Source organism: Cherax quadricarinatus, chromosome 3 (assembly GCF_038502225.1).
Source record: "Cherax quadricarinatus isolate ZL_2023a chromosome 3, ASM3850222v1, whole genome shotgun sequence".
Lineage (NCBI taxonomy): Eukaryota > Metazoa > Arthropoda > Malacostraca > Decapoda > Parastacidae > Cherax > Cherax quadricarinatus.
In genome coordinates this window covers 71,877,777-71,905,741 of record NC_091294.1, presented here as the reverse complement: position 1 = coordinate 71,905,741, position 27,965 = coordinate 71,877,777, and the positions used below count along the sequence as shown (strand labels likewise).

General features: G+C 41.5%; 1 protein-coding gene across 1 annotated transcript; it reads right to left on the bottom strand.

Annotated features, from left to right (window-relative positions):
* LOC138853771 (C-type lectin 37Db-like) lies at positions 1-27,965 on the bottom strand. The gene is made up of 4 exons (XM_070092427.1): positions 27,860-27,965; positions 21,238-21,288; positions 2,124-2,300; positions 1-263 (listed from the first exon to the last, which is right to left on the bottom strand). The coding sequence occupies exons 1-4, from the start codon at positions 27,891-27,893 to the stop codon at positions 22-24; spliced, it is 504 nt and encodes a 167-aa protein (XP_069948528.1). The 5' UTR covers positions 27,894-27,965; the 3' UTR covers positions 1-21.

The window sequence follows — 27,965 nt, the reverse complement described above, 5'->3', positions numbered from 1 at the left end:
TTGGGATTGTATTATAAGGTTTTATTGTTCACAGATAACATTGGCTTCCTGAGAACAGGTTCCATCATTAAAATACAAATGAAAATGAGCATCAAGCAGCGCACAGTTTTGAGCTGTTCCACCAGTTGGCATCTGGTCGTTATCACAGCCACAGTTTGCCCAGTAAGGTGTTCCCATCTGTACAGGTTCTTGGTCTATCCACACCCACAGTCCTTCATGTCCCTCGTCTGTGGCGCCGATCCAGTAATAATCTATAGGGAAACCTGGAACGGGAATAAATGACCCTCGTTAGTATGCATACCATTTGTTTTTATTTATGTCTTTATCATTTTTAGTTTATTATTTTCTTCAAAATATCATGTAATGCAATATGTATCGAGAAATACGTATGAAGGGGTTCAGGGAAACCGGCAGGCCGGACTTGAGTCCTTGAGATGGGAAGTACAGTGCCTGCACTCTGAAGGAGGGGTGTTAATGTTGCAGTTTAAAAACTGTAGTGTAAAGCACCCTTCTGGCAAGACAGTGATGGAGTGAATGATGGTGAAAGTTTTTCTTTTTCGGGCCACCCTGCCTTGGTGGGAATCGGCCAGTGTGATAATAGAAAAAAATAAATACTAAAGTGCCAAACGAACAAATGACTTTAAAAGAACATACAATATCGTGAACCTGTAAATGTCCTCCGTAATTTTTTTATGGTTCCTATCTGTGGGGTGAAGCATAATAGTTAATACCGAAGAAAATTATTTACAGATCTCGGGTTATAGACACTAAGAACTGAATATCGTTCTGTTTACATTTGCTAATAATTTACTCATTAAGCTTTCCTAATTGCTGGAATACAGAAGAAATGCATTTCCAATGACCCTCGTGCACTTGATAAACTTTTAACCTAACAAACCGAACAACGGGAAGTGTATAACAGGCAACTCACAACTCTTCAGATGCAGTATTGTAGCACGAATCTATTTTGAACACATATTTTACTATCGCTGATTTCCAAAATGAGAGAAAAAATTAAAATTAACTGAAAACCTCCTTCAATACTCGCAAAAGACATTTACTTTTACTGTATCAACAATATTCAGGAAGGTGTTTATACTGTGAAGTGCGAACGTGCAAGTGGATCCTTGTATAGAGAGTAAGTTATTCCTAAGTATTTACTGTGAGAGTTTAATAAGTATTTTAGGGATAAATGCACTCTTTGTTCCGTTAAATGTAAGTCTGATATTTTACACTACCGTTCTCATAATGTGAAACACAGTCATGTGAAAAGCTTTCAAGACGGCAGGTCGACGTATTACCATTGTGTCAGAGGCTTAAAAATAATGAGTAACAATGTTGCAACATAATATATAATTTCTTGTGATTTTCCACAATTGTTGCCCATTATACATCACATCGTTCCATCACTGGTTTAGCTGGTACGTGCTTCCATGTTTCGTAATTCAGAATATGTACATCCCCCTCTCTCACATAATATGAAAGAATATCTATGTTAATTCCCAGTTATTACGATAGAAGTAAAAGGAATATCATGGGATACAATTAACAGTTACTGTGTCTCACTTTTGATCCAATAATGTTGAGTTGTCTATCTTATTGTATATTGGTCTATGCTTCATTAAAGTTTATCTTAAATACCAGCTAATTTCGTCATAATAAACATTAATAATACGATCCTATCTAATTTCTTATGTTTATAAAGTTATATAATAATGTTTAAAACTGAGTATATATTGTGTTAAGGAGTATCTTGTGTTGAATGATATTAGGATTGTATATAGTGATATTGTAAATGTGTTTCTGTTATCTGGTGGAATGGTAGCGAATTGGTTATTATAAATATTACCAACATTTAGGCTTCGCTGACATTCCTTTTATGTATTGTGCATATAAAGTTTTAAATAAATTATAAAAAAAAATCTTCATGTTTGTCTATGGGAACGTGGTAAAATTTCAATTTACAGCAAAGTGACCAGAGTCAATAGATATAAGGAGATTTGTCTGCTCGGGATTCATCTCTGAACGTTTTAATTGTGAATAGAATGATTTGTCATTTTGAAAGAAATTCACCTTTATTAGCAGAAGAATCTTATAACTTCATATTAATAATTACTACATACCGTTGCCGTGAATATGACGAATGAGAGCAGCGTACACCTCTCCATCATTCAGCTTAACTAAGTCGCCGCCGAGACTCTTACAGTGGTTACGCATAACACTCCACGTTCCCTTGTTCAAAATGTCAACATACATACAACGTCCTCCCACCTCCTGGAATGGCGATTCACAGCTGACTTCTGTATGGAGATAGATTAATGGTAAATAACACAACTTTTTATAAAATAATTGTGGCACAATTGTTTACCCAATGGGAATAAATAAACAAATATGTTTCATTAACTACTCGATCCATATCCCAGGTCCCAGTCTTATGTATGTCAAGGAACGCAAGGAGTCTTGTGTCTTTATCTTAGCTTCCTCAAAGGGATAAATTTCATCCACTTCCACCTCTTCTCCAAACCATATTCCCCATATGCTTTTTTTGTTAAATTTATAAGAAACCTAGCACTTGTTACTTAACACCACAGAAAGTTCATTGTATGAATTTTTATGGTATGACCTACAATTATTTTAAGAGTAGTCCTAAAGGCACACATATAAAAGTAAACTATGATAACCTGACCTGTGATAACCCAATAAAGAAACAGACTTATTTTTGATCAGTTACTTCATAGAAACCAATTTTGTTTAATATAATTGTTACACTAAAACTTACACAATTTAAAATAAAGAGAATGTTTCTCTCGAGAAAAATAACACAATAATAAAAGATTGAAGCGAACCAGAAGATATATTCCCTAGTTATTACACATAATTTTTTTAGATTTTATTTAAAACAGTGCATACAAATATACATAGGTAGTTACGTATATAACAGTAGTACAGATATATATGTTATTATTACAATCAAAAAGAAGCGCTAAACCACAAGGGCTATACAGCGCAGCAGGGCAGGAAGGAAGCGAGGGTATCAGGTGGCAAAAGGTAGAAAGATGATTACTAGGTTACGGAGAACAGCAGGGCAGTGGATAGTGAAGGGGTAGAGGGTAGCAAGAGATTGAGGTAGAAAGGGCTGAGGGGAGTGCGGAAGGTATCATCATCAGAGTTTGTGGAGTAAATCAGTCGTTGTCAAGAAGTCAATGAGAGAGTCAGGATTAAAGGAGGGTCCATCAGCAAGAAGGGAAGGTAAAGAGAGAGTAGTAGAGCGGAGACGACGTTGGAGGTAAATTCTGCGTGCTCGTTGATAGAGAGGGCAGTCTAACAGAATGTGGCTAACCGATACTGGAACCTGACACTTCTCACAGAGAGGAACAGGGTGCCTCTCCATGAGATACCCATGAGTAAGACGAGTGTGGCCAATGCGAAAACGGGAGAGAGTGATCTCCCAAACTCGACACTGGTGACAAGAAGACGGCCAGTGACCAATACTCGGTTTAATAGATTGAAGTTTGTTACCGAGCAGAGTAGACCAACGTTGTTGCCAACGGGTGTGAAGGTGGGTAGCTATTCCAGCAAAATAGCCCGAAAATGGAACACCTCTATATGAAACTGGTAGGTCACGTACTGCTGACCGCGCAACAGTGTCTGCCTGTTCATTGCCCTATACGTCAACATGACCAGGGACCCAACAAAAAACAATATCTTTATGCTTGGTAGAGATGCGGTGTAGCCAAAGTTGGATACGGAGGACTAAGGGGTGAGGTGTATCAAATTTTCGTATAGCCTGAGTCTGAGACAACCACAAATGATGACACGGGCATAGATGCAATACGGATAAGTGCTGCAAGAATGGCATACAATTCAGCATTAAAAATGCTAGCCGAAGGTAGTAAATGCCCTCATACGATGCTGTCCGGAAACATTGCTGCGAATCCTACGCCGTCAGAAGACCTAGAGCCATCTGTGTACACTGCGATGGCATGAGAATGAGAGTGGAAATGGTCAAGAAAAAGAGAGCGGGAAGCTACCGTAGGCAGTTGGGCTTTCGAGCAAGGGAGTGAGAAAGAACAGACTCGAACAGCTGGAACTTCCCAGGGGGGTAGGGAAAAGTGAGATGCTACATGAACATATAAAGGTGGTAACTGAAGGGAAGACAAGAGCGAATGTAGGCGAAGAGAGAAGGGACGGAGTAAACAGGGGCGGCGAACAAATAAAGAATGTCTACTAATATCAGTGACCATTCTATAAATGGAAGGTTTGCGGAGATCGTGAGAGCGTACATAGTAGCGAAGGCAATGGGCATTACGGCGATCGGACAAGGATGGAACGTTCGCTTCTGCATAGAGGCTCTCAACAGGGGAAGAGCGAAAAGCACCAAGGCATAAACATAATCCTTGGTGATGGATGGGGTTAAGGCTAGAGAGAATAGCAAGAGATGCCGCTGAATAGATCTGGTCACCATAATCGAGTTTCGACAAAATGAGGGTGGAATGTAGGCGAAGGAGAGTTCGACGATCAGCTCCCCATGAAAGATGAGCAAGGGTTTTAAGAAGGTTCAGCCGGCTGTGATAAGTTGCCTTCAGAGAGGTAATGTGGGGTTTCCAGGATAACCTACGGTCAAAGAGAAGGCCTAGAAACCTGATTGTATCATGTTCAGGGATACGGGAGCCATAGAGGTACAAAGGATGATCGGAGATGACAGAGCGTCTAGTGAAAGTAATTTGGTGAGTTTTAGTATTGGAAAATTTAAATCCATGTGTGGTAGCTCAATTGGAAACATGGTCGACCACATGCTAGAGAGAAACTGTAATAAGGTGACAGTCAGCGCCCGCACATGCAAGAGCGAAGTCATCAACATAGAGTGATGACCAAATATTTGATGGAAGACTAGAGGCCAAATCATTTATAGCAAGGAGAAAAAGTGTTGTGCTCAGAACACATCCCTGAGGGACACCTTTAGCTTGGATAAAGTCCGGGGAGAGCACATTATTAACTCGAACACGGAAATGTCTGTCAGTTAAAAAGTTTTTAAGGAAGGATGGTAGATTGCCTGGGAGGCCTAAGGAGTGGGCTTGGGCCAAAATATTATACCTCCAAGTTGTATCATATGCCTTCTCAAGGCCAAAAAATATGGCAATAACTGAGTGGTTATTCGCAAAGGCATTACGAACATACATATCCAAGCGTAGTAAGGGGTCTATGGTAGAACGGCCCTTACGAAAGCCATATTGACGAGTGGAGACTGTTGTGTGTCTCTAAATACCACATTAAACGTCTATTTACCAGACGTTCCATCACTTTGCAAACTGCACTGGTAAGAGCAATGGGACGATAGTGGGAGGCTTCGTGTCCCGTAGTACCCGGTTTGCGGAAAGGGAGAACAATGGCAGATTTCCACAGCTGTGGACTGCAAGGGCTGACTGATGTAAATGTTGTAGCATACGAATATGAATGTCGTCGGGCCCAGCTGCCGATGATCGGCAAGCTAAGAGTGTTGCCTCCAGTTCCTGAAGTGTAAAAGGCACATTATACTGTTCTTCTCTGAGAGAAGAAAAGTCCAATGGTGCTAAGTCTCTGGCAGACTTTGAGGAAAGAAACGAGGGGCATAGGTGGAGCCCCAGAGAAAGACGGACCAGATGATTGCCAATTTCATTGGCAACATCTAGTGGGTTTGCTTTATCAACACCGGCAACCCGCAGAACAGGAGCCGGGTCAGGAGAATATTTACCACTCAGTTCCGTACTTTTTTCCAGACTGCACTCATAGAGGAAGCAGAGGTGATGGTGGAAACAATCTTGCCAGCAAGTGCGTTTATCGTCACGGATGACACGGCAAGCGATCGCACGCTTCTGCTTAAAATCAAGCAGGGGACCACCAAGGCATGCATTTCTGAGAATGCAGTTAAAACTGAGGACGAGAAGAGGTGTAAAAGCTCATCAATGGAGGACGAAGAAGGAACCTCACTAAAAGCAGTTAGTTGTGAGTAAAGGTCCCAATTTGCTTGATCAAATTGCCAGCGTGGGTTACGAAGAGGTGGTGAATATGAAGGGGAAGTAAGAATGATTGGAAAATGATCCCTGCCATGTAAATCCGGGAGAACAGACCAGGTGAAGTCTAGTGCAGCGGAGGAATAGGAGACTGAGAGATCGATGCAAGAGAGAGTATGAGTAACAGGATCAAAATGGGTGTGAGTACCTGTATTTAAAACATGGAGGGGGTGGGTAGCAAGAAAAGCCTCTAACTGAATGCCACGGGAATCACAGTGAGACCCCCCAGAGGAAATGATGGGCATTAAAATTGCCAAGTAACAGAAGTGGTGGCGGTAATGACGAAACAAGAAAGGCAATATCCGGGATAGATAATGCCCAAGAAGGAGAGAGATACGAAGAACAGAGTGTATACCACCTATGCAAGTGGATACGGGCTGCTGTGTAATGCAGCGAAGTACGAACAAATTGCTGATGGTACGGAATATCAGTGCATAGTAGAAGGGCACTTTCATTAAAGGTCCCATCAGGAAAAGGATCCGAAGAATACAATAAATTATAGCCTGAGATGGGATAGATAACAGCAGAGTGTAATTTTGGTTCTTGTAAGCAAACACCAACAGGGGAAAACTGGGAGAGCAACATCTGAAGCTCACTCCGATTACCCCTGAGGCCGTGTATATTCCACTGTAAATAGGCCATGATTGGCAACGATAAAGATACCAGAAATCTGAAGGCAAGGGTACCTACGGACTAGAGGAGTTAGAAAAATCCACATGCGGCGGCAGATGAAAACGTTCCAGCAGCGAAGGAACGGTGCGCTGCAAAGAAAGGAGTTGCACAGATGGAGGAGAGGAAAGAGAAGGAACAGAGGGTGGATCAGTGTCCATTGATGGTTTGGTCTCTGCAATATATTCAGAGACTGCTTCAAGTGTTTCGGAATTCAAAGACGTCGTATGGGAGACAATATTGGAGATGGAAGGAGGAGGATGAGTAAAGATTGGAACTGTAATGGACTGTACCAAGGTAGGGGGGGTGCAAGTGCGAAAGGGCGGAGGGAACTGGAGAAGAAGTGTGGGAGGGGACAGAAGAGGCAGAAACCTGGGAGGTGGCAGAAGAGGAAGAAACTTGGGAGAGGACAGGGAAGGAAGGCACAGTACGAGGAGGAGGGTGAACTTCCACACTTGTAACAGAGCCAGTGAGAGGGGAAGAACCAGGTACAGAGACCGGGGAGGTAAAATGAGGAGGTGGAAGAAGGGAAGGAGGGTTAAAGGAAATTTTTTGGACTTCTGAGAAGTAGAGGGACGATTGAGATGTGTCGTCATACGAGGTCTTGTCGATACCGGGGCTTGTGAGGGAGAACACAAAGAAGTGAGAACAGACTGAGGTGTTGAGGTAGGGACGTCTGAGCCCAGGACAGCAAAAGAATTAGATACAGGAGTGACTATGGGACTGGCAACTGCAGAGGAGGCTGCAGAATATGGGACCCCAGAAGTGGGGGGACGTTTTGAAACATGAGAATAAGAAACACGGGGTAGTCTCCCTTGGAGGCGGAGATGAGAAACTGCCATAGCATAAGGGAGACCTTCTGCCTCTTTGAGGTAACGGATTTCCCGCTCATTTAAATAGACCTGGCAACGGCGAGAGTATGAGGGTTAGCCTCATGACAAGGCAAGAGGAAGGCCGAATGCAAGACGTATTAGAATGGTCATCGGCACCACAGACTGGGGCAAATCGGATGGCCAAATCGCCAGCAATTTCTACACTGTTGTGGTGTAGGGATCACCTTTCGAACTTGTAACCGATGTCCTGCTACATAAACTGAAGATGGGAGTTCACGGCTGTCAAAATTTAAACGAGCCACATTGCAAGGGTATTGTCTCTGCCCGTGGGCAGGAAGGACATAAGTGTCTACCTTGAGGATTGAGAGATCTTGGAGTTCCAGCTGTTCGAGAATGTCATTGCCACATGTCTGGAAATTCTATTGGACTATGGTATGGGGCAGAATGACAGTACCACTACAAGAATTGAGGGAATGATGTTTTTCAATAGTGACAGGAATAGTATCCATATGTGAGAGAAGAGAAAGATCATGAGTTTGGCTAGCATTCTGGACAGTGATGATGCACATACCGCTCTTAAGAGCATGAAAGGAAATATCTCTACCAACATGGCATAGGAGCGCCTTGCCAATACTGTGGTCGGAGAGATAGACAATAGAGGAAGTCGGTTGTACAGTAAAGAATTTAGTCCATTGTGCATTCTGAAACTGAGGGTGGAAAGGGAGTGCATGACATGTCGATCTTTTCTGAGAAGAACGAGAAGGTGGAGAAGTATTATCATCAGGTAATTGTCGTTGGCGTTTAGGAGTGGGACCGGAGTTGGTCCGACGTGGAACGGGCTGGCTATTCGAAAATTGCCGCACCGTAGAGAGAGACGCCGAAAGCATAGTCAAAGGAGAGCGAAGGTCAGATAAATCGAAGGAGTCAGTCGAAACCCTAGTACCTGAAGCGGGTGAGGAAACAGCACCAGCAAGAGGTACAGGGGCATTAGGAGTGTCCGAAGAGTGGTCAAAAGACGAGGCAAGGTCAGAACGGGGTGCGGTAACAAGAAGGGGCCCGGGGGTAGCGCGGTCATGGATTGGGTCCTCCATGGTTAGGTTACTTCTTTCTTTTTGTTTTTAAGAAAAAAAAGAAAAGAAAAGAAAAAATAAATATAAAAATAATGAAACATTAATCCAAGAACGTGTCCTTGACACGTTTGTAATTTCATTTATAAATAATTATGATCACTGGCATTGTTATTCATACTGTACACACAAGATATTCGTAAAGTAACAGTTACTTAAACAATTTTATATACTCCATACTTATATACAGTTAAACCCCTGTTTTTTTATTTTATTTAAAACATTACAATACATTAATAAATAAATGAACCCCTCCACAGAAAACATGAATTTTCATTTTCGAAATACACACCACGAGTTTATCTTTGTGCTGACACAAAATATCCCTCATCCCCTATTCTTTTTATCCCTTTACACCTATGCTAAATACAAGATTACACAAAAATATATTTTTCATTATTCAAAATATATTACAATATACATGAATATTTCAATAATACTTATCACCCGACTAATAGGTGTGCATTGTCATTACACAGAATTCCATGAAATTTTCTTAAGAATTAATACAAATATTGACAATCCTCACAACCCCTTCCCGTCTTCTAAATACAGTGTACACATAGACAACTGCATGTCGTCATGATCCAATCATAATGACTTACATCCCCCCCATCCTTTTCCCCAGTGCAAAAAATAAATGCCACTTGCACTAGACTTCACAACATCTTACAACTGTTCACTGAAGTTATAAAATACAAACTAACATAATTATACCTTATGACAATATATAGATAACACAACTTTACAATAGTGAAGAATGTCAACTAATATGATAACAGTACACTAGATATTGAAATACACACTTGTAATACATATACCCAGATTTATATTAGCAAACACTTATTATCATGTTTATTGACAAGTTTTCAGAGCAATATCAGACTTGCTCTTTCACACACTAAGATAATATAACATTATAGCAACTAATCGAATTAATAAGCCGCCTCTCGCTTCCCATGAAAACACCACTACGGTTAAATCAGTGCTAAAATTCAAGATATTCTAGCAATTCTATATCCATGTAATTCATTCCTCCCCCCCTCCTTATGCAGAGACCAGTCCACCCAACCATTACAACACTAAATCGTGCAGCCCTCTCAGTCATACCCCTATACGATACCGGAAAATTTATAGCCTATCTACGTCCATACACTACCTCATTTATACACTGTTTTATAGAAATGTCCAGCTAAAGCCCTTGTTCTTTCCTCCCTCCCCCACTTCCCTCATCGCCCACGATATATAGATATAATCTGCCACTAAATACATGACGGCCCTCCTCACACTATCTCCCACTTCCTCTATATCCAAACTCAATGCCCTTAATACCACTAACCCTCTCCCACCCACCATATCCAAGACTCTGTGAAACCATAGACGTGCCCTCTCGATATGCTCACAGAAATACACCACATATGCTGTTCCCTCCTCCCCCCCACACAAAACACAACATTGAGACTGCAAAATTCCCATCTGATACAGTCGTACTTTAGTTGGCAAAATCCCATGTAAAATCCTATACATAGTTTCTCTCACCCTTGGCTTCAACCGTAACTTACGGAATACTCCCCAGATTCGTGTCCAATTATATAATGGAAAAACACACTCCCCTTCCACCACCTCATGACATCTTTCCAACCTCCCCAAAACGCACGCTAATACATTTCCCGGATTTCTTACCTGTAGTAAGTATCTCAACATACTCATACACTCCTCTAAGTCCCTACCCCCCTTCCACCACCGCCTCACATCTTCCATCACATCCCTCACTCTGACACCACGTTCCCCACCCAATCTCAGAAAACAGTGCTTCACATACATGCTCTTCAGTCTGCTACCCAAAGGAATTAAACCTAAACCCCCCATCGCCAGTGGTGTCATCACAACCGTCTGCCGCAGCCAATGACAACCATACCCCCATATAAAACACAGTACTTTGCACTCGCCGCACATCTTTCGCCATCAAGGGAATCACCACAGCCACGTGCCACAATTTAGGATAAATGAGTGTATTAACCACAATGACTCTGTTGTATAGTCAAACCACTCGATCTTATTCCCCCTAACCTTCGCAAGGCCCCTTGCACTACCCGCTCAGAATTTGCCTCTCTAGCCCCCTGCGCCGCCCCTCTGTATAAAACTCCACAAATTTTTACCTGCTCTACGACCTGCCATCCATACCTATTCCCCAGTTTCATTCCCACCCACGATCCAACCTCCAGTAATTTCGACTTTTCACTATTAACACACATACTGTTGCTCCACTAAATATTTCGACGATTCTGCCTACACTCTTTAACCCCTCCTCTTCCCCACCCAGACCGTCGTGTCATCAACATAACCAACTATACCCTTAGCACCCCTATGTCTTATTCCCCCCTCACTTACCCCTACATTAATCAACCTATAGAATGGGTCTTGCAGACATACAAAATAGGATCTGAGACATGGGGCATCCCTGCCTCAGTCCCCTACCCATACTAACCATCTTCCCCACCCTTCCATTTATTTGTACTCGTATTTCTGCACCTCTATATAAAGTTTCCACCCACCGCACAATTTCCTCACCGAAACCCATCCTCTTCATAATCATCCATAATGTCTCTCTCTCTACACAATCATAAGCCGCCTTCCAATCCAAAGCAAGTACATCTCCGCCGTCCTTCCTACGCTTCTCTATATAGTCCTTTATTCTCCCATGCCCACTAAACATTGTTCGCCCTGGCACACCCATCTCTCCCGTATCTATAACCTTTCCGATTACTTTACACAACCTATTACCTAAAACCTTGGCAAACAATTTATAATCCCCGCACATTAATGATAAACCTCTGTAATCTAGGATGCTATTCTGTACTTCCCCCTTCAGAACCATAACTACAACACCTGTTCTTTGTGTCAGACTCATACATTCCTTATCCTTCATCACATTTACCAACCACCAAGAATTCCTTCATGACCTCCCAGTTGCTCAAATAAAATTCATTTGGGATTCCATCTATCCCAGGTGTTTTCCCGACACTCATCCCCTTTAAAGCCATCCACACTTCCTCTTCATCTATTGGCTCCTCTATCACCACTCTATCTGATGACTCTAGGTTCCTCTATATCCCCTTCTCTAAAATCTTCAGGTCTCCCATCTTTCTTTTTCCCCCTCTCATATATATCTCAAACCACTTATCACTAAAACCACTCATACCTTCCGTAGTAACTAACCTCTGTCCCACCTTATACCCTCCCACATCCGTATGTACGTCCAACTTCATCATAGTCATTATCCTCTGCCGTATCTTTAATCACCGCAATACACAGGCGTATGACTTATCTCCCCATAAAACATCCTCCAATCCATCTCTCAATCTTTCACCATCAAATCCTGCATTCTGCATTTCCATCAATTGCGCTTTGATGCCCTCAATCTCTTGAACCGGATATATCCCATTAAAACCTTCATAGCACTGTTTCAACTGCCCTTTCAAATATCTCTGTAATCCATATTTCATTTCATTTGTCCACCACTCAACAAAACTAACACCATCTTCCAACTCCCTTAACAAGCTCACATTAATTTTCCAATAACTCACGTAACGCTTTGGTAAACCTCCCCATCCCACATCCACGACCACTCCTCTATGATCTGAAAATACAACATTTATAATTTCCGTGTTAGCAACCTGTATCCCCGGAGAAGCATAAATACGATCTAATCGTGCCGCATATCCTCTCCTCATATAAGTATGCTCCACGTTCCCCCCCTCCCCCCCTCACAACACCCACTAAACCTGCTCCCCCTAAAACATCCAGTAGGACCCCCAAAACACACCCTGCACCCCTCGGCTCTATATCTTTCCTACGTATCACGCTATTCCAATCTCCTCCAAATAATGAATAAACAGGTAACCCCCGCATATGATAAATTAGTGTGTCCCGCACAAAATCCTCTTTAACACGTCTATTGCTGTCCGCCGGCATGTATACACTCACAAAACACACACGTACCCCACCCCATGCCCCATCCACCCTCGATACTCTCCCATCTCCCCCTTCTTCCCAATGTAACAATTGGAAAGGACTGGTCTCAGCTATTAAAACAGCAGCACCTCCCTTAAGCTTCCCAGTTTACCCAGCATAAACTTTATATCCATCTACCAACAAATCCCTTCCATACTTAAAATTATGCTCTTGTAAAAATATGATTTGTATTCTAAGTCTCTTTAAAAAATCACTAAAGATCCTGCGCTTCACATCAGCCCTTAGGCCATTTACACTTTATATTAGGCACTTAAAAATGCTATCGGGGGCTTACCAATCGACCGATATCCTTGCGTGTCCTTACGTTTTTGCACAACATACTTTTCACAATATCCTTTCTTTGCCTCACCTTTAACCTGCCCCTCTCCCCCCCCCCCGATACTTTTTTTGGCACATCCATTGAGAGTTTCTTACCAGATCTTTGCGCTGGTGTTAGGACATCACTATCAGAAGCACCTGCCTCTTTCTTGCATGATGCCTCTACTATGTGCATGCCCTCATCTGCACTTTCAACATTGTGCATTTCAACCACAACCTCACAAATCCTCTGTGGTTGCCTATCCCCATCACCCACATTACCCACTTCATGAATTCCACCCTCACCTACAAGTTTCCCATCCGACACCACGCGTAGTGTCCCGTCCTCATTCTGATCATCCAAGAATTCTTGTATAACAGTGTCTATTGCAGCCGTAACTTGACTATCCAATTCCACTCGTCTCACCTCATCCTCTATACGCATATTCTCAATAACCTGAGAGACCTCCGGTAATGTTGCACATTCTTCCGGATTGTCCTCCACGATTTCACACCATGTTCTACGATCCTGAAGATGCTCTCCTGTAGACTGGGTCGTCACATCTCTCCTTCCCCACTTCTTTCCCCTCTCCATGTGTATCAGATGACGATCGACGAGGACACATCGCAGCCATATGATCATACGCTCCACACAGTCTACAGGTTCTTCTCTGCCCTGCATATGTTACATATACCTGAGTTCTAAAGTCACTCAGTGCCACATATGATGGTGTAGATTTGCGCAAAGATATCTTAAGGGTAAAGGATCCCTCACGCAGTCCAGCATACATACCATCAGACCACCTTCCAACTGATGCCTGATGTATAACACCATACTCATTGAATGTTGCTTTTATATCTTCTTCATCCGCCTCAAATGGGACATTCCGTAACTTTAATACTTGGACACGTCCCTCAGTCGTACTTCTAAACCAGGGTTAACCAACATACACACATCTTGGTAGTTTTCCACCATCTTGTTATATATCGCATTTCGAATTTCACAAAGATCCTTGTAGCTCCGTTTAAGGCAATTCCATACAGATCGTCGTTGTTGATGTAGTAGGTATCTCGTAAGATGGCAGGTAGCATAACAGATGCATTGGTATTATAAACCGTTCCTTTGAACACCTCAATACACCCAGTGTTGATTCTCCGCCTGGTAGCCTGCGCCATCTTGTGAAAATCACTCAGTGCTACCAACAGATGCTAGAGCAACAGCCAATGTCCGTCCTCCACCAAGGGTGAGTAACGAATGCAGGAGCAAGGCGTAGCACAACCTCTCGGCCCGAAAACGAAGAGGTCAATTATTGTGGCAACGTTTCGCTCTCCAGAAGGTTCATCAAGCCGTTAACGGCTTAATAAAGCTCCTGGAGAGCGAAACGTTGCCGCAATAAAAATGTCACATTAGTTACACTTGTGTCCTTTTACTTTACGTAATAAGGCTGCCTGGGTGAGAGGGGAAAAATTCCCAGAACCCTCTTCCGCAACCCAAATAGGGCTCTCAAACTACAGGAAAAGTCCTTCAAGTTTCCTTGTAAAATGTTCGAAACATTACGGGAAGGCCACACAGTTGTGACCTAGCAGTGAATGTGGCGCCATCTTCCCTCAGGAGAGTCAGACCTGGGAACCAGGCAATCATAACTTCTTGCATGAGATCAACAATCTACTGACATCTGGTCAGATAAAAGCTTCTTACACACCGCTCTCTCCTAACCTAACTGCACTCTAATATCATTGGTTTCCTTCACTGAATAAATAGTAACAGTTCATATTAGATAATATAAATTCGGCGAACAGAATAATTATATAGACAAATATAAGCAATAATATTAAGAGTACAATAATGCAAATAATAATCATGAGAATTGACATTACATAGTTTATGTGTTAGTTTGTTCATTAAATTTAATCCCTGATGTGTGAGATTTTTTATTAGTCACTTTCTAGGTATAGCACACTAGGGATACTTTAATAAAGTGTGGATGAGAAGAATAACTGGGGATATTTCCTGAAGTTGCGGTCTGAAAGTGTGGGTGGAAGGTACAAGTGGTATACTTCAATGAAGTGTAAGGTGGAAATATAAACACATATGCAGTATAATGTGATCCTTTATTGACAACGTTTCGCCCACACAGTGGACTTTATCAAGTCACAAACAGATTTACCTGGGTGGAAGGTATCAAGTCACAAACAGATTTACCTGGGTGGAAGGTATCAAGTCACAAACAAATCTACCTTCCACCCAGGTAGATCTGTTTGTGACTTGATAAAGTCCACTGTGTGGGCGAAACGTTGTCAATAAAGGATCACATTATACTGCTTGTGTTTATATTTCTATTGTGTCGGCATTTTATACCATTTACTTTCGAAGTGAAAGGTAAGGGAATAAGTAGAGATGGTCTCTGAAGGTACGGGTGAAGGGTATGACTGAAGATACTTGCCGAGACTGAATGATTTTTTTTTTTTTTAAATTTTTTTTTTTTTTTTTTTTTTTTTTTTTTTTTTTTTACACAGGGTTTGACAAGGTTAAGGATCCCTAGCTTTATTGACAGCTATTTACAGGTTAAGGATTCCTAACTTTATTGGCAAGCTAAGAGCTGTTACCTACATCAGCTCATTTGAAAGCATTTTTATTGTTATGAGACATACAAGTAGGGAACAGGATGAAGTTGGAGCCATCTGTGGGCCAGCATTTTCATTTGATCAACCGACTTTATCTCGTTGACATCATTATGCTGAACGAATGTGTTCCATACTCGAGTCATCCTGGGTATGTATGATCTCAGGTGGAGTGATGTTCTGGAGAAGGGTACAACCAGAGTGAAGTTGCTGCTTTCTGCCCGTCTTGTGGCATAAAAGCTTGTTTCACGCTGTCCTCGAAGTGGATCCAAGTGTGGTATTTTGACAATATTGGCCTTGTACATAACAGTAAGGCCACCCACATCCCTCCTATGTTGAAGGCTCTGCTGAAATGACAGATCTATCCAGGATGGGTCCAGGCGAGAGATGAGACGTCTTGCTCTGTTCTCTACTCTGTCAAGCAGTCGCAGATGAGAGGGGGGGCAGGCAAACCAAGAAAGTGGAGCATACTCAAGGTGTGAGCGTACTTGTGCATTTAACTGGGGATACTCCCTGCACAGTCTACCTGGAGCTGACACCTTCTATTAATGTGTGTTTACCTTGCAGGTAAGTGAATGTTGACAGTTCGCAGAAAGACAATTAACTATCACCGGTTACAAATTTCATCGTTATCATACGTGTAGCATATACACGAGCATACACGAATATTCGCAAATAAGGATAAAAAGGAATATAAGCTAATCTATAGTAGTACATATTCCTTATCGTCATGGAGGGCATAACGGATAAGGGATTTTGATGACCTATCTAAGAGATAATCAAAATCCCCTACTTTGCAGTAGATGTGGACACGAGAGGCTCCATGTCCTTGTCGTAGCCGGGGAGGCCATGCCTAGTTAACATTGGTAGACTCCTTCCCTTCCCTAAATCAATGAGGGCATTCAACCTTCCTTCCGTGAAGTCAGAGGATAGAACGAGATGAATCAGGACTCATCCTTGAAGTTACAGCAATGATACACAAGCTTTGTTCACGTCCCAAAATATTATATCAGTCTCGTCGCAATCAAATGATACTTCTACTTATCTCAGCAAATCGTCATCCCCTCTAGGGAGCTTCCTTAATGCTGTTGAGTGACTTGATCCAAAGAATGGGACCTACCTTTCCTTCCCTGGATCGAATCTGAGCGTCTTCCATAGCAATACAATCTCTTCTCATTATTTTTGACTTCGTTGATGCTTTACATTTCTTCTTGTTCATGAAATTTTGTTTTTTCTTATTTTGAGGCGATGGGTAGGACCATCCATGATCCACAAGAAGGTCCTCATGTGCATCACCACAGACTCTAGAAAGATACCTAGGTATCAACTTATCAGTGCTATACAGTAGGAGGACATCGGAACCCCAATTCGGTCTACGACCCTTGGCTTTCGAACTCATGTTTCGGCTCCTTAAAGCAGAGTGGTCAATATCTTCAACATCTTCGGCTATATAGACAAGAGATCTCAGGAACGGGGCAGCAAATGGTAATTTCATATTTTGAAAATGAAAGAGGTTGTAAGACTAGCAGCACTAGACAACATGAGGGTAATGTAATGCAAAGATTCTTGTATTTTAAAGTTTGAGTTACGTCAGGAAGACGATATACCAGAACTGTAGGAGAGCAACTTTTGTGCCTTATAGGCATACAAGTTGCTCTGCTAATATTTTATGACATGATAAAGCTCGACAAAATAAATATATATACATCAGATAATTAAACAAACTGGATAATTCAAGAAAAAGGTAAAAAGAATAAGAGAAATTTATATTAGAGCGAATTTCGTTCTTGCCAACTAATGAGAATTCTGGGTGCGATGTTTTTTTCTTCTTACCAGTCTCTCCTGTACACTCAGCGGCCACTTTATTAGGTACGCCCTTCTAGTACTGGGTAAGGGCATGTTCCTCCCCTTCTGCCACCTTCCCGTCAGCTGGAACCAGTCGAGCCATTCTCCTCTGATCTTTCTTATTAACACGGCATTTTAGCTCACAAAACTGCCGCTCACTGAATGGTATTTTTCACACCATTCTCTGTAAACTCTAAAGACTGTTGAGTGTGATAATCCCAGGAGATCAGAAGATTCTGAGATACTTGGGCCAACCCGTCTGTCACCAACAATCATTCCACGGTCAAAATCACTGAGATGGCATTTTTTTCCCATTCTAATCCGGCTGATTAGATGTTTGTATTAACGAGCAGGTGTACAAGTGTACCTAATAAACTGGCCACTCAGTGTATGTTAATGGCGTCTCAGGATAATAATAATAATAATAATAATAATAATAATAATGATAATGATAACAATAATATAATAATAATAATAATAATAATAATAATAATAATAATAATATAATAATAGGTAGAAGGTTGGTAGACAGCAACCACCCAGGGAGGTACTACCGTCCTGCCAAGTGAGTGTGAAACGAAAGCCTGTAATTGTTTTACGTGATGGTAGGACTGCTGGTGTCCTTTTTTCTGTCTCATAAACATGTAAGATTTCAGGTATGTCTTGCTACTTCTACTTACACTTAGGTCACACTACACATACATGTACAAGCATATATATGTATATATATACACATCCCTCTGGGTTTTCTTCTATTTTCTTTCTTGTTCTTGTTCTTGTTTATTTCCTCTTATTTCCATGGGGAAGTGGAACAGAATTCTTCCTCCGTAAGTCATGCGTGTTGTAAGAGGCAACTAAAATGCCGGGAGCAAGGGGCTAGTAACCCCTTCTCCCGTATAAATTACTAAATTTAAAAAGAGAAATTTTCGTTTTTCTTTTTGGGCCACCCTGCCTTGGTGGGATACGGCCGGTTTGTTGAAAAAAAAAATAATAATAATAATAATGTTTTGCCTAATGATTCACAACATAGATTATATAGGCAATTCGTTTGTTTTCGAGAACCATTAGATACCTTACCTATGTATGTCCCAATGCCGCTAACAATGTATTTAAAGGTTTTGCATCTGAGGACAGTATTATTCGACTTGCACTTCCACTTCTGGAGATGCCAGTGTTGTTATGAACTGCCGTCATTGCAAGATTTCACTCGCTGATCACAGTATGAAGACTTCCCCAGCGAGTATTACTTTCCAACTGCTGTTTTTGATCCTTATGTAGTGTTACGTCATTTGATGTTCGTTACTAATGGATCCCTAGCTAAGATTTCATACGTATTCACAAAATGCTGAGAGCATTTAAGGTATCCTTAGAATTCTCAACCTTCATCCGTAAACGATGCAAGGAGTTTGCCCTCGATATAGATAAGGTCTCTGCTTTCGGAGCGATGAAGCAGTTATTATCACATGCTACTGAGCGTAGGTTCTCAGACAGCCCACCTTCGGTGGATATAGAACCTATGGTGGATCTTCTGAGAGCTTTGATCAATCGTTGATGCAGGTACTTTTCTGCCTTTAGATAGAGACAGATTTTCCTTTCATCGAGTTGTTTGTGTAACAGCTATTCAGTCTCAAGATAAGGCGCATGTTCAGTCTCGTCCTTCCTCTAGGGCAAATATAACGAGTACTCATTCAGCTCGTATTGCTAACAGTAATCACAGTAATAATGTTAGCAAGTGTTACTGTTGCAACAAGAGAGGACATATTCCTAAATATTGTTGGGATATTAGGAAACAACACCATAACCTCCAGTTATAGGTTCTTGTTTGAGCTATAAGAAACAATGTATGCAACAAAGTTCTCGTACTAACTTACCATATTACACTTTCCATAATGTACATGACCATCACACTTCTCAGTGTTTTGCTCACCTCAAAAGTATATTCCGAGAATTTTCTCGTGGTCATCACAGCCGTGGTCACAATAGAGGTAGAGACAGTAAAAGAGGTTCTCTTAATAAGCAGGATCCTTCTCAAGTGTCACGTTCGGGAAAAGCCTTGTGCCCAGATCAAACCTTTTAATTGTGACATTAGCTCATAATCAGCATACCATCCCTATTCAACATTCATCCAAAGCTTTATGCAGTCTCGAAGATGAGACCCTCGTTGACGCTTAGCTAGACCATTTGGCTTATATGAAGTGCCTGGCATCAGAGAACCTGCACACTAGCCAGACCAAGATGAAGAGACTATTAGACCACAAGACAGTGCCCCATGCTCTTGAAGTTGGAGAGGAGGTGCGAGTATTGGAGCCAGTGCCTGGCAATGCCTTAAAGGTACAATGAGACGTACAAGGTGGTGAAAAAGGTCACTTATCCAAATTACAGAATTCACACCCCTGGGCGGCGGAAGCCTAAATGTGATGTGCATATCAACTGGCTAAAATGGAACTATCAAAGATCTGGTGTGACGAGTGTTAATAATTTAGACATTACAGAGGAACTTGGTGCAAGCGACCACAAATCAATTACCTTTAACACTGAATGGAAGTATGATATGTTAAGTAAAAGGACACAAGTGTAACTAATGTGACATTTAATTGTGACCAGATGAGGAAGTATGATAGTAGGGATAACTCATAACGATCCCAGATTTTAGCTTAACAAATTACAGTGGGCTTAGAGAACACTTATCATCTGTGAACTAGGGTAACGAAGAGAGCTATCAATATGACAGTTTTCTAAACACTATACATGCTGTACATGAATGGTTTACAATACCGACAGGATGGAAATTAGGCACATGTGTAACATCTGGGCATCATTATTGTAGAAGTTTCTCCATCCAGTGGCTGTATCAATACAAATTCAAGGATATGAATGGAAGACAGAAGGACTATATACAAAAGATGAGGTAATCAGTCCCTTAGCCTTGGAGTTGGTGTGAAAAGCACCGTAGTCGTGAATAGGAATCAATTATGAATAGAAATCAATGTAAATTTGAGGAAATGAAGACTGTATTGGGAAAGTTTAATTTTTTTTTTAAACCTTCAGGAACTTTAGACACACCAGAAACTTTAGACACACCAGAAACTTTAACATTAGGAAATCCAAGGCAGCAGTGGAGGTATTATATAGCCTATCTTCCATCAGGAGAACTGGACAAGTATATGAAGATGGACAAAGGGCCACACCACAGGGAGAAAATAGCAGCAAAATACAACGTTTTTAAATCTTGAACAATATCAGTCGTACACAGAATAAGAAAGGATAGGAGTCGTACACCGAAGGACTGAGCGAATAACGATTTCTGAGGGCCACCAGATGTATGAAGAAGAAAGTTGTGTACGGTAGCCAGGACACATGTCATGAATCATCATGTTACAGAGAGTACAAGGTAATATAGTGCCAGAGAGTACAAGGTAATATAGTGCCAGAGAGTACAAGGTAATATAGTGCCAGAGAGTACAAGGTAATATAGTGCCAGAGAGTACAAGGTAATATAGTGCCAGAGAGTACAAGGTAATATAGTGCCAGAGAGTACAAGGTAATATAGTGCCAGGTATGATAAGGTATATGAATAAAACAGAAATAAAAGAAACAATATATTATGATTCTTTAGAAGTAAATTATTACTCATGACTGAATTTTGAATATCTAGAAGATGTGATAAATAGAAAGAATTGAAGATCAACTGGAAGCTCTAAGTACATTATAGGTGTTTTAAAGAATAAATGTGAGAAATTAATTAAAGATAATACTCACCGCCTTTCATTATAAACTTCTGCGGCAGCTTGAAGCAACTGGCAGAAGCTCCTGTGAAAAAACAGCAATTTAGTGAAGAAAGCCTTAGTAACACTGACTAGTTGATCCTGTCTCCATGACCCTAGCTGGAAGACCCTAGCTGAAAGACTAGCTGGAAGTCCCTAACTGGATGACCCTTGCTGGAAGGCCCTAGCTGGAAAACTAGCTGGAAGGCACTAGCTGGATGACCCTAGCAGGATGACCCCAGCTGGAAGACTATCTGGAAGTCCCTAACTGGATGACCCTTGCTGGAAGACCCTAGCTGGAAAACTAGCTGGAAGGCACTAGCTGGATGACCCTAGCTGGATGACCCCAGCTGGAAGACCCTAGCAGGATGACCCCAGCTGGAAGACTATCTGGAAGTCCCTAACTGGATGACCCTTGCTGGAAGACCCTAGCTGGAAAACTAGCTGGAAGGCACTAGCTGGATGACCCTAGCTGGATGACCCCAGCTGGAAGACTATCTGGAAGTCCCTAACTGGATGACCCTTGCTGGAAGACCCTAGCTGGAAAACTAGCTGGAAGGCACTAGCTGGATGACCCTAGCTGGATGACCCCAGCTGGATTATCGTAACTGGAAGTTCCTAGTCGGAAGAGCATGGCTGGTTGACTGTAACTGGAATACTCTAGCTGAATAACACTACTTCGATGACACAAGCTGAATAACCGTAAGTGGATGATACAAGCTGGATAACCCTAGGTGGATGACACAAGCTGGATAACCCTAACTGGATGACACAAGCTGGATAACCCTAACTGGATGACACAAGCTGGATAACCCTAACTGGATAGCACAAGCTGGATAACCCTAAGTGAATGACTTGTCCACTCAGCTTGGGTCAGACACCCACACATGCAAGTTCTCTCTCTCTCTCTATCTATCTATCTTTCCGTCCCGGCGTTCTCCCACACTTTTTGTGAGGAAGTATGTACATGTAAGTTTATTGAGGAATACACAAATACAGTTACATAGATTATCAAAGTAGAAGTGATGCAAGGTAGAAGTGATGCAAAGTAGAAGTGATGCAAGGAGGGAGGAGTATATGGAGAAAAAGAGAGAGGTTAAGAGAGTGGTGAAGCAATGTAAAAAGAGAGCAAATGAGAGAGTGGGTGAGATGTTATCAACAAATTTTGTTGAAAATAAGAAAAAGTTTTGGAGTGAGATTAACAAGTTAAGAAAGCCTAGAGAACAAATGGATTTGTCAGTTAAAAATAGGAGAGGAGAGTTATTAAATGGAGAGTTAGAGGTATTGGGAAGATGGAGGGAATATTTTGAGGAATTGTTAAATGTTGATGAAGATAGGGAAGCTGTGATTTCGTGTATAGGGCAAGGAGGAATAACATCTTGTAGGAGTGAGGAAGAGCCAGTTGTGAGTGTGGGGGAAGTTCGTGAGGCAGTAGGTAAAATGAAAGGGGGTAAGGCAGCCGGGATTGATGGGATAAAGATAGAAATGTTAAAAGCAGGTGGGGATATAGTTTTGGAGTGGTTGATGCAATTATTTAATAAATGTATGGAAGAGGGTAAGGTACCTAGGGATTGGCAGAGAGCATGCATAGTTCCTTTGTATAAAGGCAAAGGGGATAAAAGAGAGTGCAAAAATTATAGGGGGATAAGTCTGTTGAGTGTACCTGGTAAAGTGTATGGTAGAGTTATAATTGAAAGAATTAAGAGTAAGACGGAGAATAGGATAGCAGATGAACAAGGAGGCTTTAGGAAAGGTAGGGGGTGTGTGGACCAGGTGTTTACAGTGAAACATATAAGTGAACAGTATTTAGATAAGGCTAAAGAGGTCTTTGTGGCATTTATGGATTTGGAAAAGGCGTATGACAGGGTGGATAGGGGGGGCAATGTGGCAGATGTTGCAAGTGTAAGGTGTAGGAGGTAGGTTACTGAAAGCAGTGAAGAGTTTTTACGAGGATAGTGAGGCTCAAGTTAGAGTATGTAGGAAAGAGGGAAATTTTTTCCCAGTAAAAGTAGGCCTTAGACAAGGATGTGTGATGTCACCGTGGTTGTTTAATATATTTATAGATGGGGTTGTAAGAGAAGTAAATGCGAGGGTCTTGGCAAGAGGCGTGGAGTTAAAAGATAAAGAATCACACACAAAGTGGGAGTTGTCACAGCTGCTCTTTGCTGATGACACTGTGCTCTTGGGAGATTCTGAAGAGAAGTTGCAGAGATTGGTGGATGAATTTGGTAGGGTGTGCAAAAGAAGAAAATTAAAGGTGAATACAGGAAAGAGTAAGGTTATGAGGATAACAAAAAGATTAGGTGATGAAAGATTGAATATCAGATTGGAAGGAGAGAGTATGGAGGAGGTGAACGTATTCAGATATTTGGGAGTGGACGTGTCAGCGGATGGGTCTATGAAAGATGAGGTGAATCATAGAATTGATGAGGGAAAAAGAGTGAGTGGTGCACTTAGGAGTCTGTGGAGACAAAGAACTTTGTCCTTGGAGGCAAAGAGGGGAATGTATGAGAGTATAGTTTTACCAACACTCTTATATGGGTGTGAAGCGTGGCTGATGAATGTTGCAGCGAGGAGAAGGCTGGAGGCAGTGGAGATGTCATGTCTGAGGGCAATGTGTGGTGTGAATATAATGCAGAGAATTCGTAGTTTGGAAGTTAGGAGGAGGTGCGGGATTACCAAAACTGTTGTCCAGAGGGCCGAGGAAGGGTTGTTGAGGTGGTTCGGACATGTAGAGAGAATGGAGCGAAACAGAATGACTTCAAGAGTGTATCAGTCTGTAGTGGAAGGAAGGCGGGGTAGGGGTCGGCCTAGGAAAGGTTGGAGGGAGGGGGTAAAGGAGGTTTTGTGTGCGAGGGGCTTGGACTTCCAGCAGGCATGCATGAGCGTGTTTGATAGGAGTGAATGGAGACAAATGGTTTTTAATACTTGACGTGCTGTTGGAGTGTGAGCAAAGTAACATTTATGAAGGGATTCAGGGAAACCGGCAGGCCGGACTTGAGTCCTGGAGATGGGAAGTACAGTGCCTGCACTCTGAAGGAGGGGTGTTAATGTTGCAGTTTAAAAACTGTAGTGTGAAGCACCCTTCTGGCAAGACAGTGATGGAGTGAATGATGGTGAAAGTTTTTCTTTTTCGGGCCACCCTGCCTTGGTGGGAATCGGCCAGTGTGATAATAAATAAAAAAAGATTATCATTCATAGCAGCATATGTGTAGAGACCTAGGACAGCCCAAAAAAGTCAGACAGAGTGACTTATTTCCATTAGGGTCCTTTATACCTAATTATTATTAGAAAATAAAGGTGACAGTATCTTATTATTATTTTATAATGGAGATAACATCGTATTATTATACTATTAAGACTATCTGCTATACGAGGGTCATTAAGACTATCTACTATACGAGGGTCATTAAGACTATCTACTATACGAGGGTCATTAAGACTATCTACTATACGAGGGTCATTAAGACTATCTACAATACGAGGGTCAATACTAGGAATAAGGTAAAATTACACGTGTATTAGCTAAAAAAAATAAAAAAATCATTCCCCTCTCTTTCTGTAGCTACATTCATCAGACACCTTTTGGCACTCTTCTTGAACTGGCTCATGCTATGACTGGCTTTGACATGTGCGGGCAGTCTGATCCATTCCTTTATTGATGTACAATAAAAGGTGTTTTACAATCAACAAAAGTAAGGTTAACTGGCACATTTTTGACCTAGTTAAGCCAGTACTACTGCCATGTTCGTCCTTCTATACGAATTCAACTCTTGGCACCAGCGGTCTTAAGTGAATGTTTTCCTGCAAGTTTAGCTAGGGGGGAAAGGAGAGATAGACACGAGCGGAGCCCAGGAGACAGCACTATCATTTAACTTCTGTACACGACATCGTCAAACAGCCAGCACAGGAAGATGCTTCAGTAGCAAGCTAAGTGGTCTCTTTCGTTCAATAATTTCAGCCCAGTAATTCTGAATGTTCTTCGTAGGTAGAACGTCGTCGCCTGTACACAATCGAAGTATATCGTTTCTGTCAGCATTGACAAATCCTTCTTTGTTTAGGAACAAGAGAGAGAGTCCAACAATAAGAACAAATCTAGTCGCCTGTCATCAAGTTCTTGGCCAAATAGAATGGGAGCCTGCAGATAGAACCACCAATACTTGTGAATGACTTTGTAATTAACTAGGTGCTGCTGTGCCTACATGCTAGACAAGTGAATCCTTGTGAAAAATTTTTTAAAAACAGACAAGTTGAAGATTGAGACCCTTATGATTCCCATATGTTGCAAAAGTGTCTCAATCTTCAAGTGAATCCTTGTTGTAACATTCATCAAACAGTCATCCCTAGTGCCTCAGTACCTGCAGCCATGATACTGATCAATGACTTTTCTGGTGTACCACATCCAGGAAAAGATCACAGAATCAAACACGCTTTAATGAAATATTTCAGGCTTAAGATGGCAAAGATTTTAGAATATGTACATAAAATGCAATGTCTACCTCCAGCATAGAAGTGTTGTAAACAGTCCTCCACTCACAAAAGAGTTTTAGGAGAGAACTTCCAGTGACTCTACAAAATATTCGTCCTCTGAGAACAGTAATAAGCGCCTGCTCGTGATGGTTAATATCATGACTCCACATTGCTAACTTGTTCCAATTCTCGACAAACCACCAAGATCGTAAACAATGTATTTAGTTAGAGGATTATTGCTTTTTACACTTGTTCTAGAGTCCTCATGTCTGAAAACAACTCTGAATTTATTAAGATGCAATAAAGAATCATTGTTGTAAGTTAGTGTTTGTGCTTGTGCATTAGTGAATATACGAATTGCAAAACTATCGATGCACTCTGAGCAATAATATATCCTAGGAATGAATTCATTCCAGACATGTAGAATATCCAAACACTTCACTTAACAACACAATAGGGGAGTCACCGCACTATATATTGTACAGTTGTGAACCCTGTTTGCTCTGCCTAAATCTAACTATGATTTTAGCAATCTCAGCGTATTAAAAGTGGATATTACCTAATGCGTCTTCCAGAAATTGTCAGAAAACTGTAAAAGGGAAACGAAAGGAAAATTTTACCGGGATACAAAGTCATGTACCAAACCACAGTCAATATATAAAAAATAAATGAACATTAAAATGGTATAAAATACCGACAGGTTGTTAGGTAAGACACATATGCAACAGTTAGGTATCTTTATTTCGAAACGTTTCGCCTACACAGTAGGCTTCTTCAGTCGAGTACAGAAAAGTTGATAGAAGCAGAAGATACTCGAAGACGATGTAATCAGTCCATCACCCTTAAAGTTTTGAGGTGGTCAGTCCCTCAGTCTGGAGAAGAGCATTGTTCCATGGTATGAAACAATATAGATATAGATACCTAACTGTTGCATATGTGTCTTACCTAACAAAAAATAAATGAACCAGACACCAAAATACTAAAAGCAGTGACATCCAAAGATCAGGCCATCTCCAGAATGTTAAGAGACGGTGACACACCACCACCACGATACCAGACCACTAACAATATATTGACAAACAGTGACACATGAACTTGAAGCCCTAATTTTATTTGCAATCAAGAATGACTATAGTCGTTGAACATCAAAATGGTATACAATACCGACAGGTTGTTAGGTAAGACACATATGCAACAGTTAGACAACTTTATTCCGAAACGTTTCGCCTACACAGTAGGCTTCTTCAGTCGAATACAGAAAATAGGCAGGAACAGTAGAGATGTGAAGACGATGTAATCAGTCCATCACCCTTGTAGTCGTAGAATTTGAGGTTGTCAGTCCCTCGGCCTGGAGAAGTTCAGTTCCATAGTCAGGAACTATCTGAAGATCAAGCGACAGTGCGGAGACTTAAATACTGTCGGAAGGAGAGGTGCATAGTAGTAGTAGTAGTAGTAGTGAGAATGTAACCACTGATAGGTCATGTCCCTCTCAGATCCAACACTTCTCACTTGAAAAGCTTGTCCAAGGTGTAATTCTACGACTACAAGGGTGATGGACTGATTACATCGTCTTCACATCTCTACTGTTCCTGCCTATTTTCTGTATTCGACCGAAGAAGCCTACTGTGTAGGCGAAACGTTTCGGAATAAAGTTGTCTAACTGTTGCATATGTGTCTTACCTAACAACCTGTCGGTATTGTATACCATTTTGATGTTCATCTTGTCAGACACTGCAACACGTGGCATCTTGGTACAGAAAACACCTTGGACAAGCTTTTCAAGTGAGAAGTGTTGGATCTGAGAGGGACATGACCTATCAGTGGTTACATTCTCACTACTACTACTACTACTACTACTACTACTATGCACCTCTCCTTCCGACAGTATTTAAGTCTCCGCACTGTCGCTTGATCTTCAGATAGTTCCTGACTATGGAACTGAACTTCTCCAGGCCGAGGGACTGACAACCTCAAATTCTACGACTACAAGGGTGATGGACTGATTACATCGTCTTCACATCTCTACTGTTCCTGCCTATTTTCTGTATTCGACTGAAGAAGCCTACTGTGTAGGCGAAACGTTTCGGAATAAAGTTGTCTAAGTGTTGCATATGTGTCTTACCTAACACACTATAGTCGTTACTTACCCAGGAGCAACAACAAGAACAAGAAGTTTATCATGGTGACAGGTTGTGTTGTCTGGCTGGTGGCGGAGTGAAGCAGTATTTATACCCAGCCGATAGGTTATTATCT

Coding starts and splice junctions, on each gene's coding strand:
- LOC138853771 (XM_070092427.1), bottom strand. CDS start 27,893: ATGATAAACTTCTTGTTCTTGTTGTTGCTCCTGG. Junction 21,289..27,859: donor GTTCTTGTTGTTGCTCCTGG/GTAAGTAACGAC, acceptor GTTTTTTCACAG/GAGCTTCTGCCAGTTGCTTC. Junction 264..2,123: donor TCGTCATATTCACGGCAACG/GTATGTAGTAAT, acceptor TTCCCGTTCCAG/GTTTCCCTATAGATTATTAC.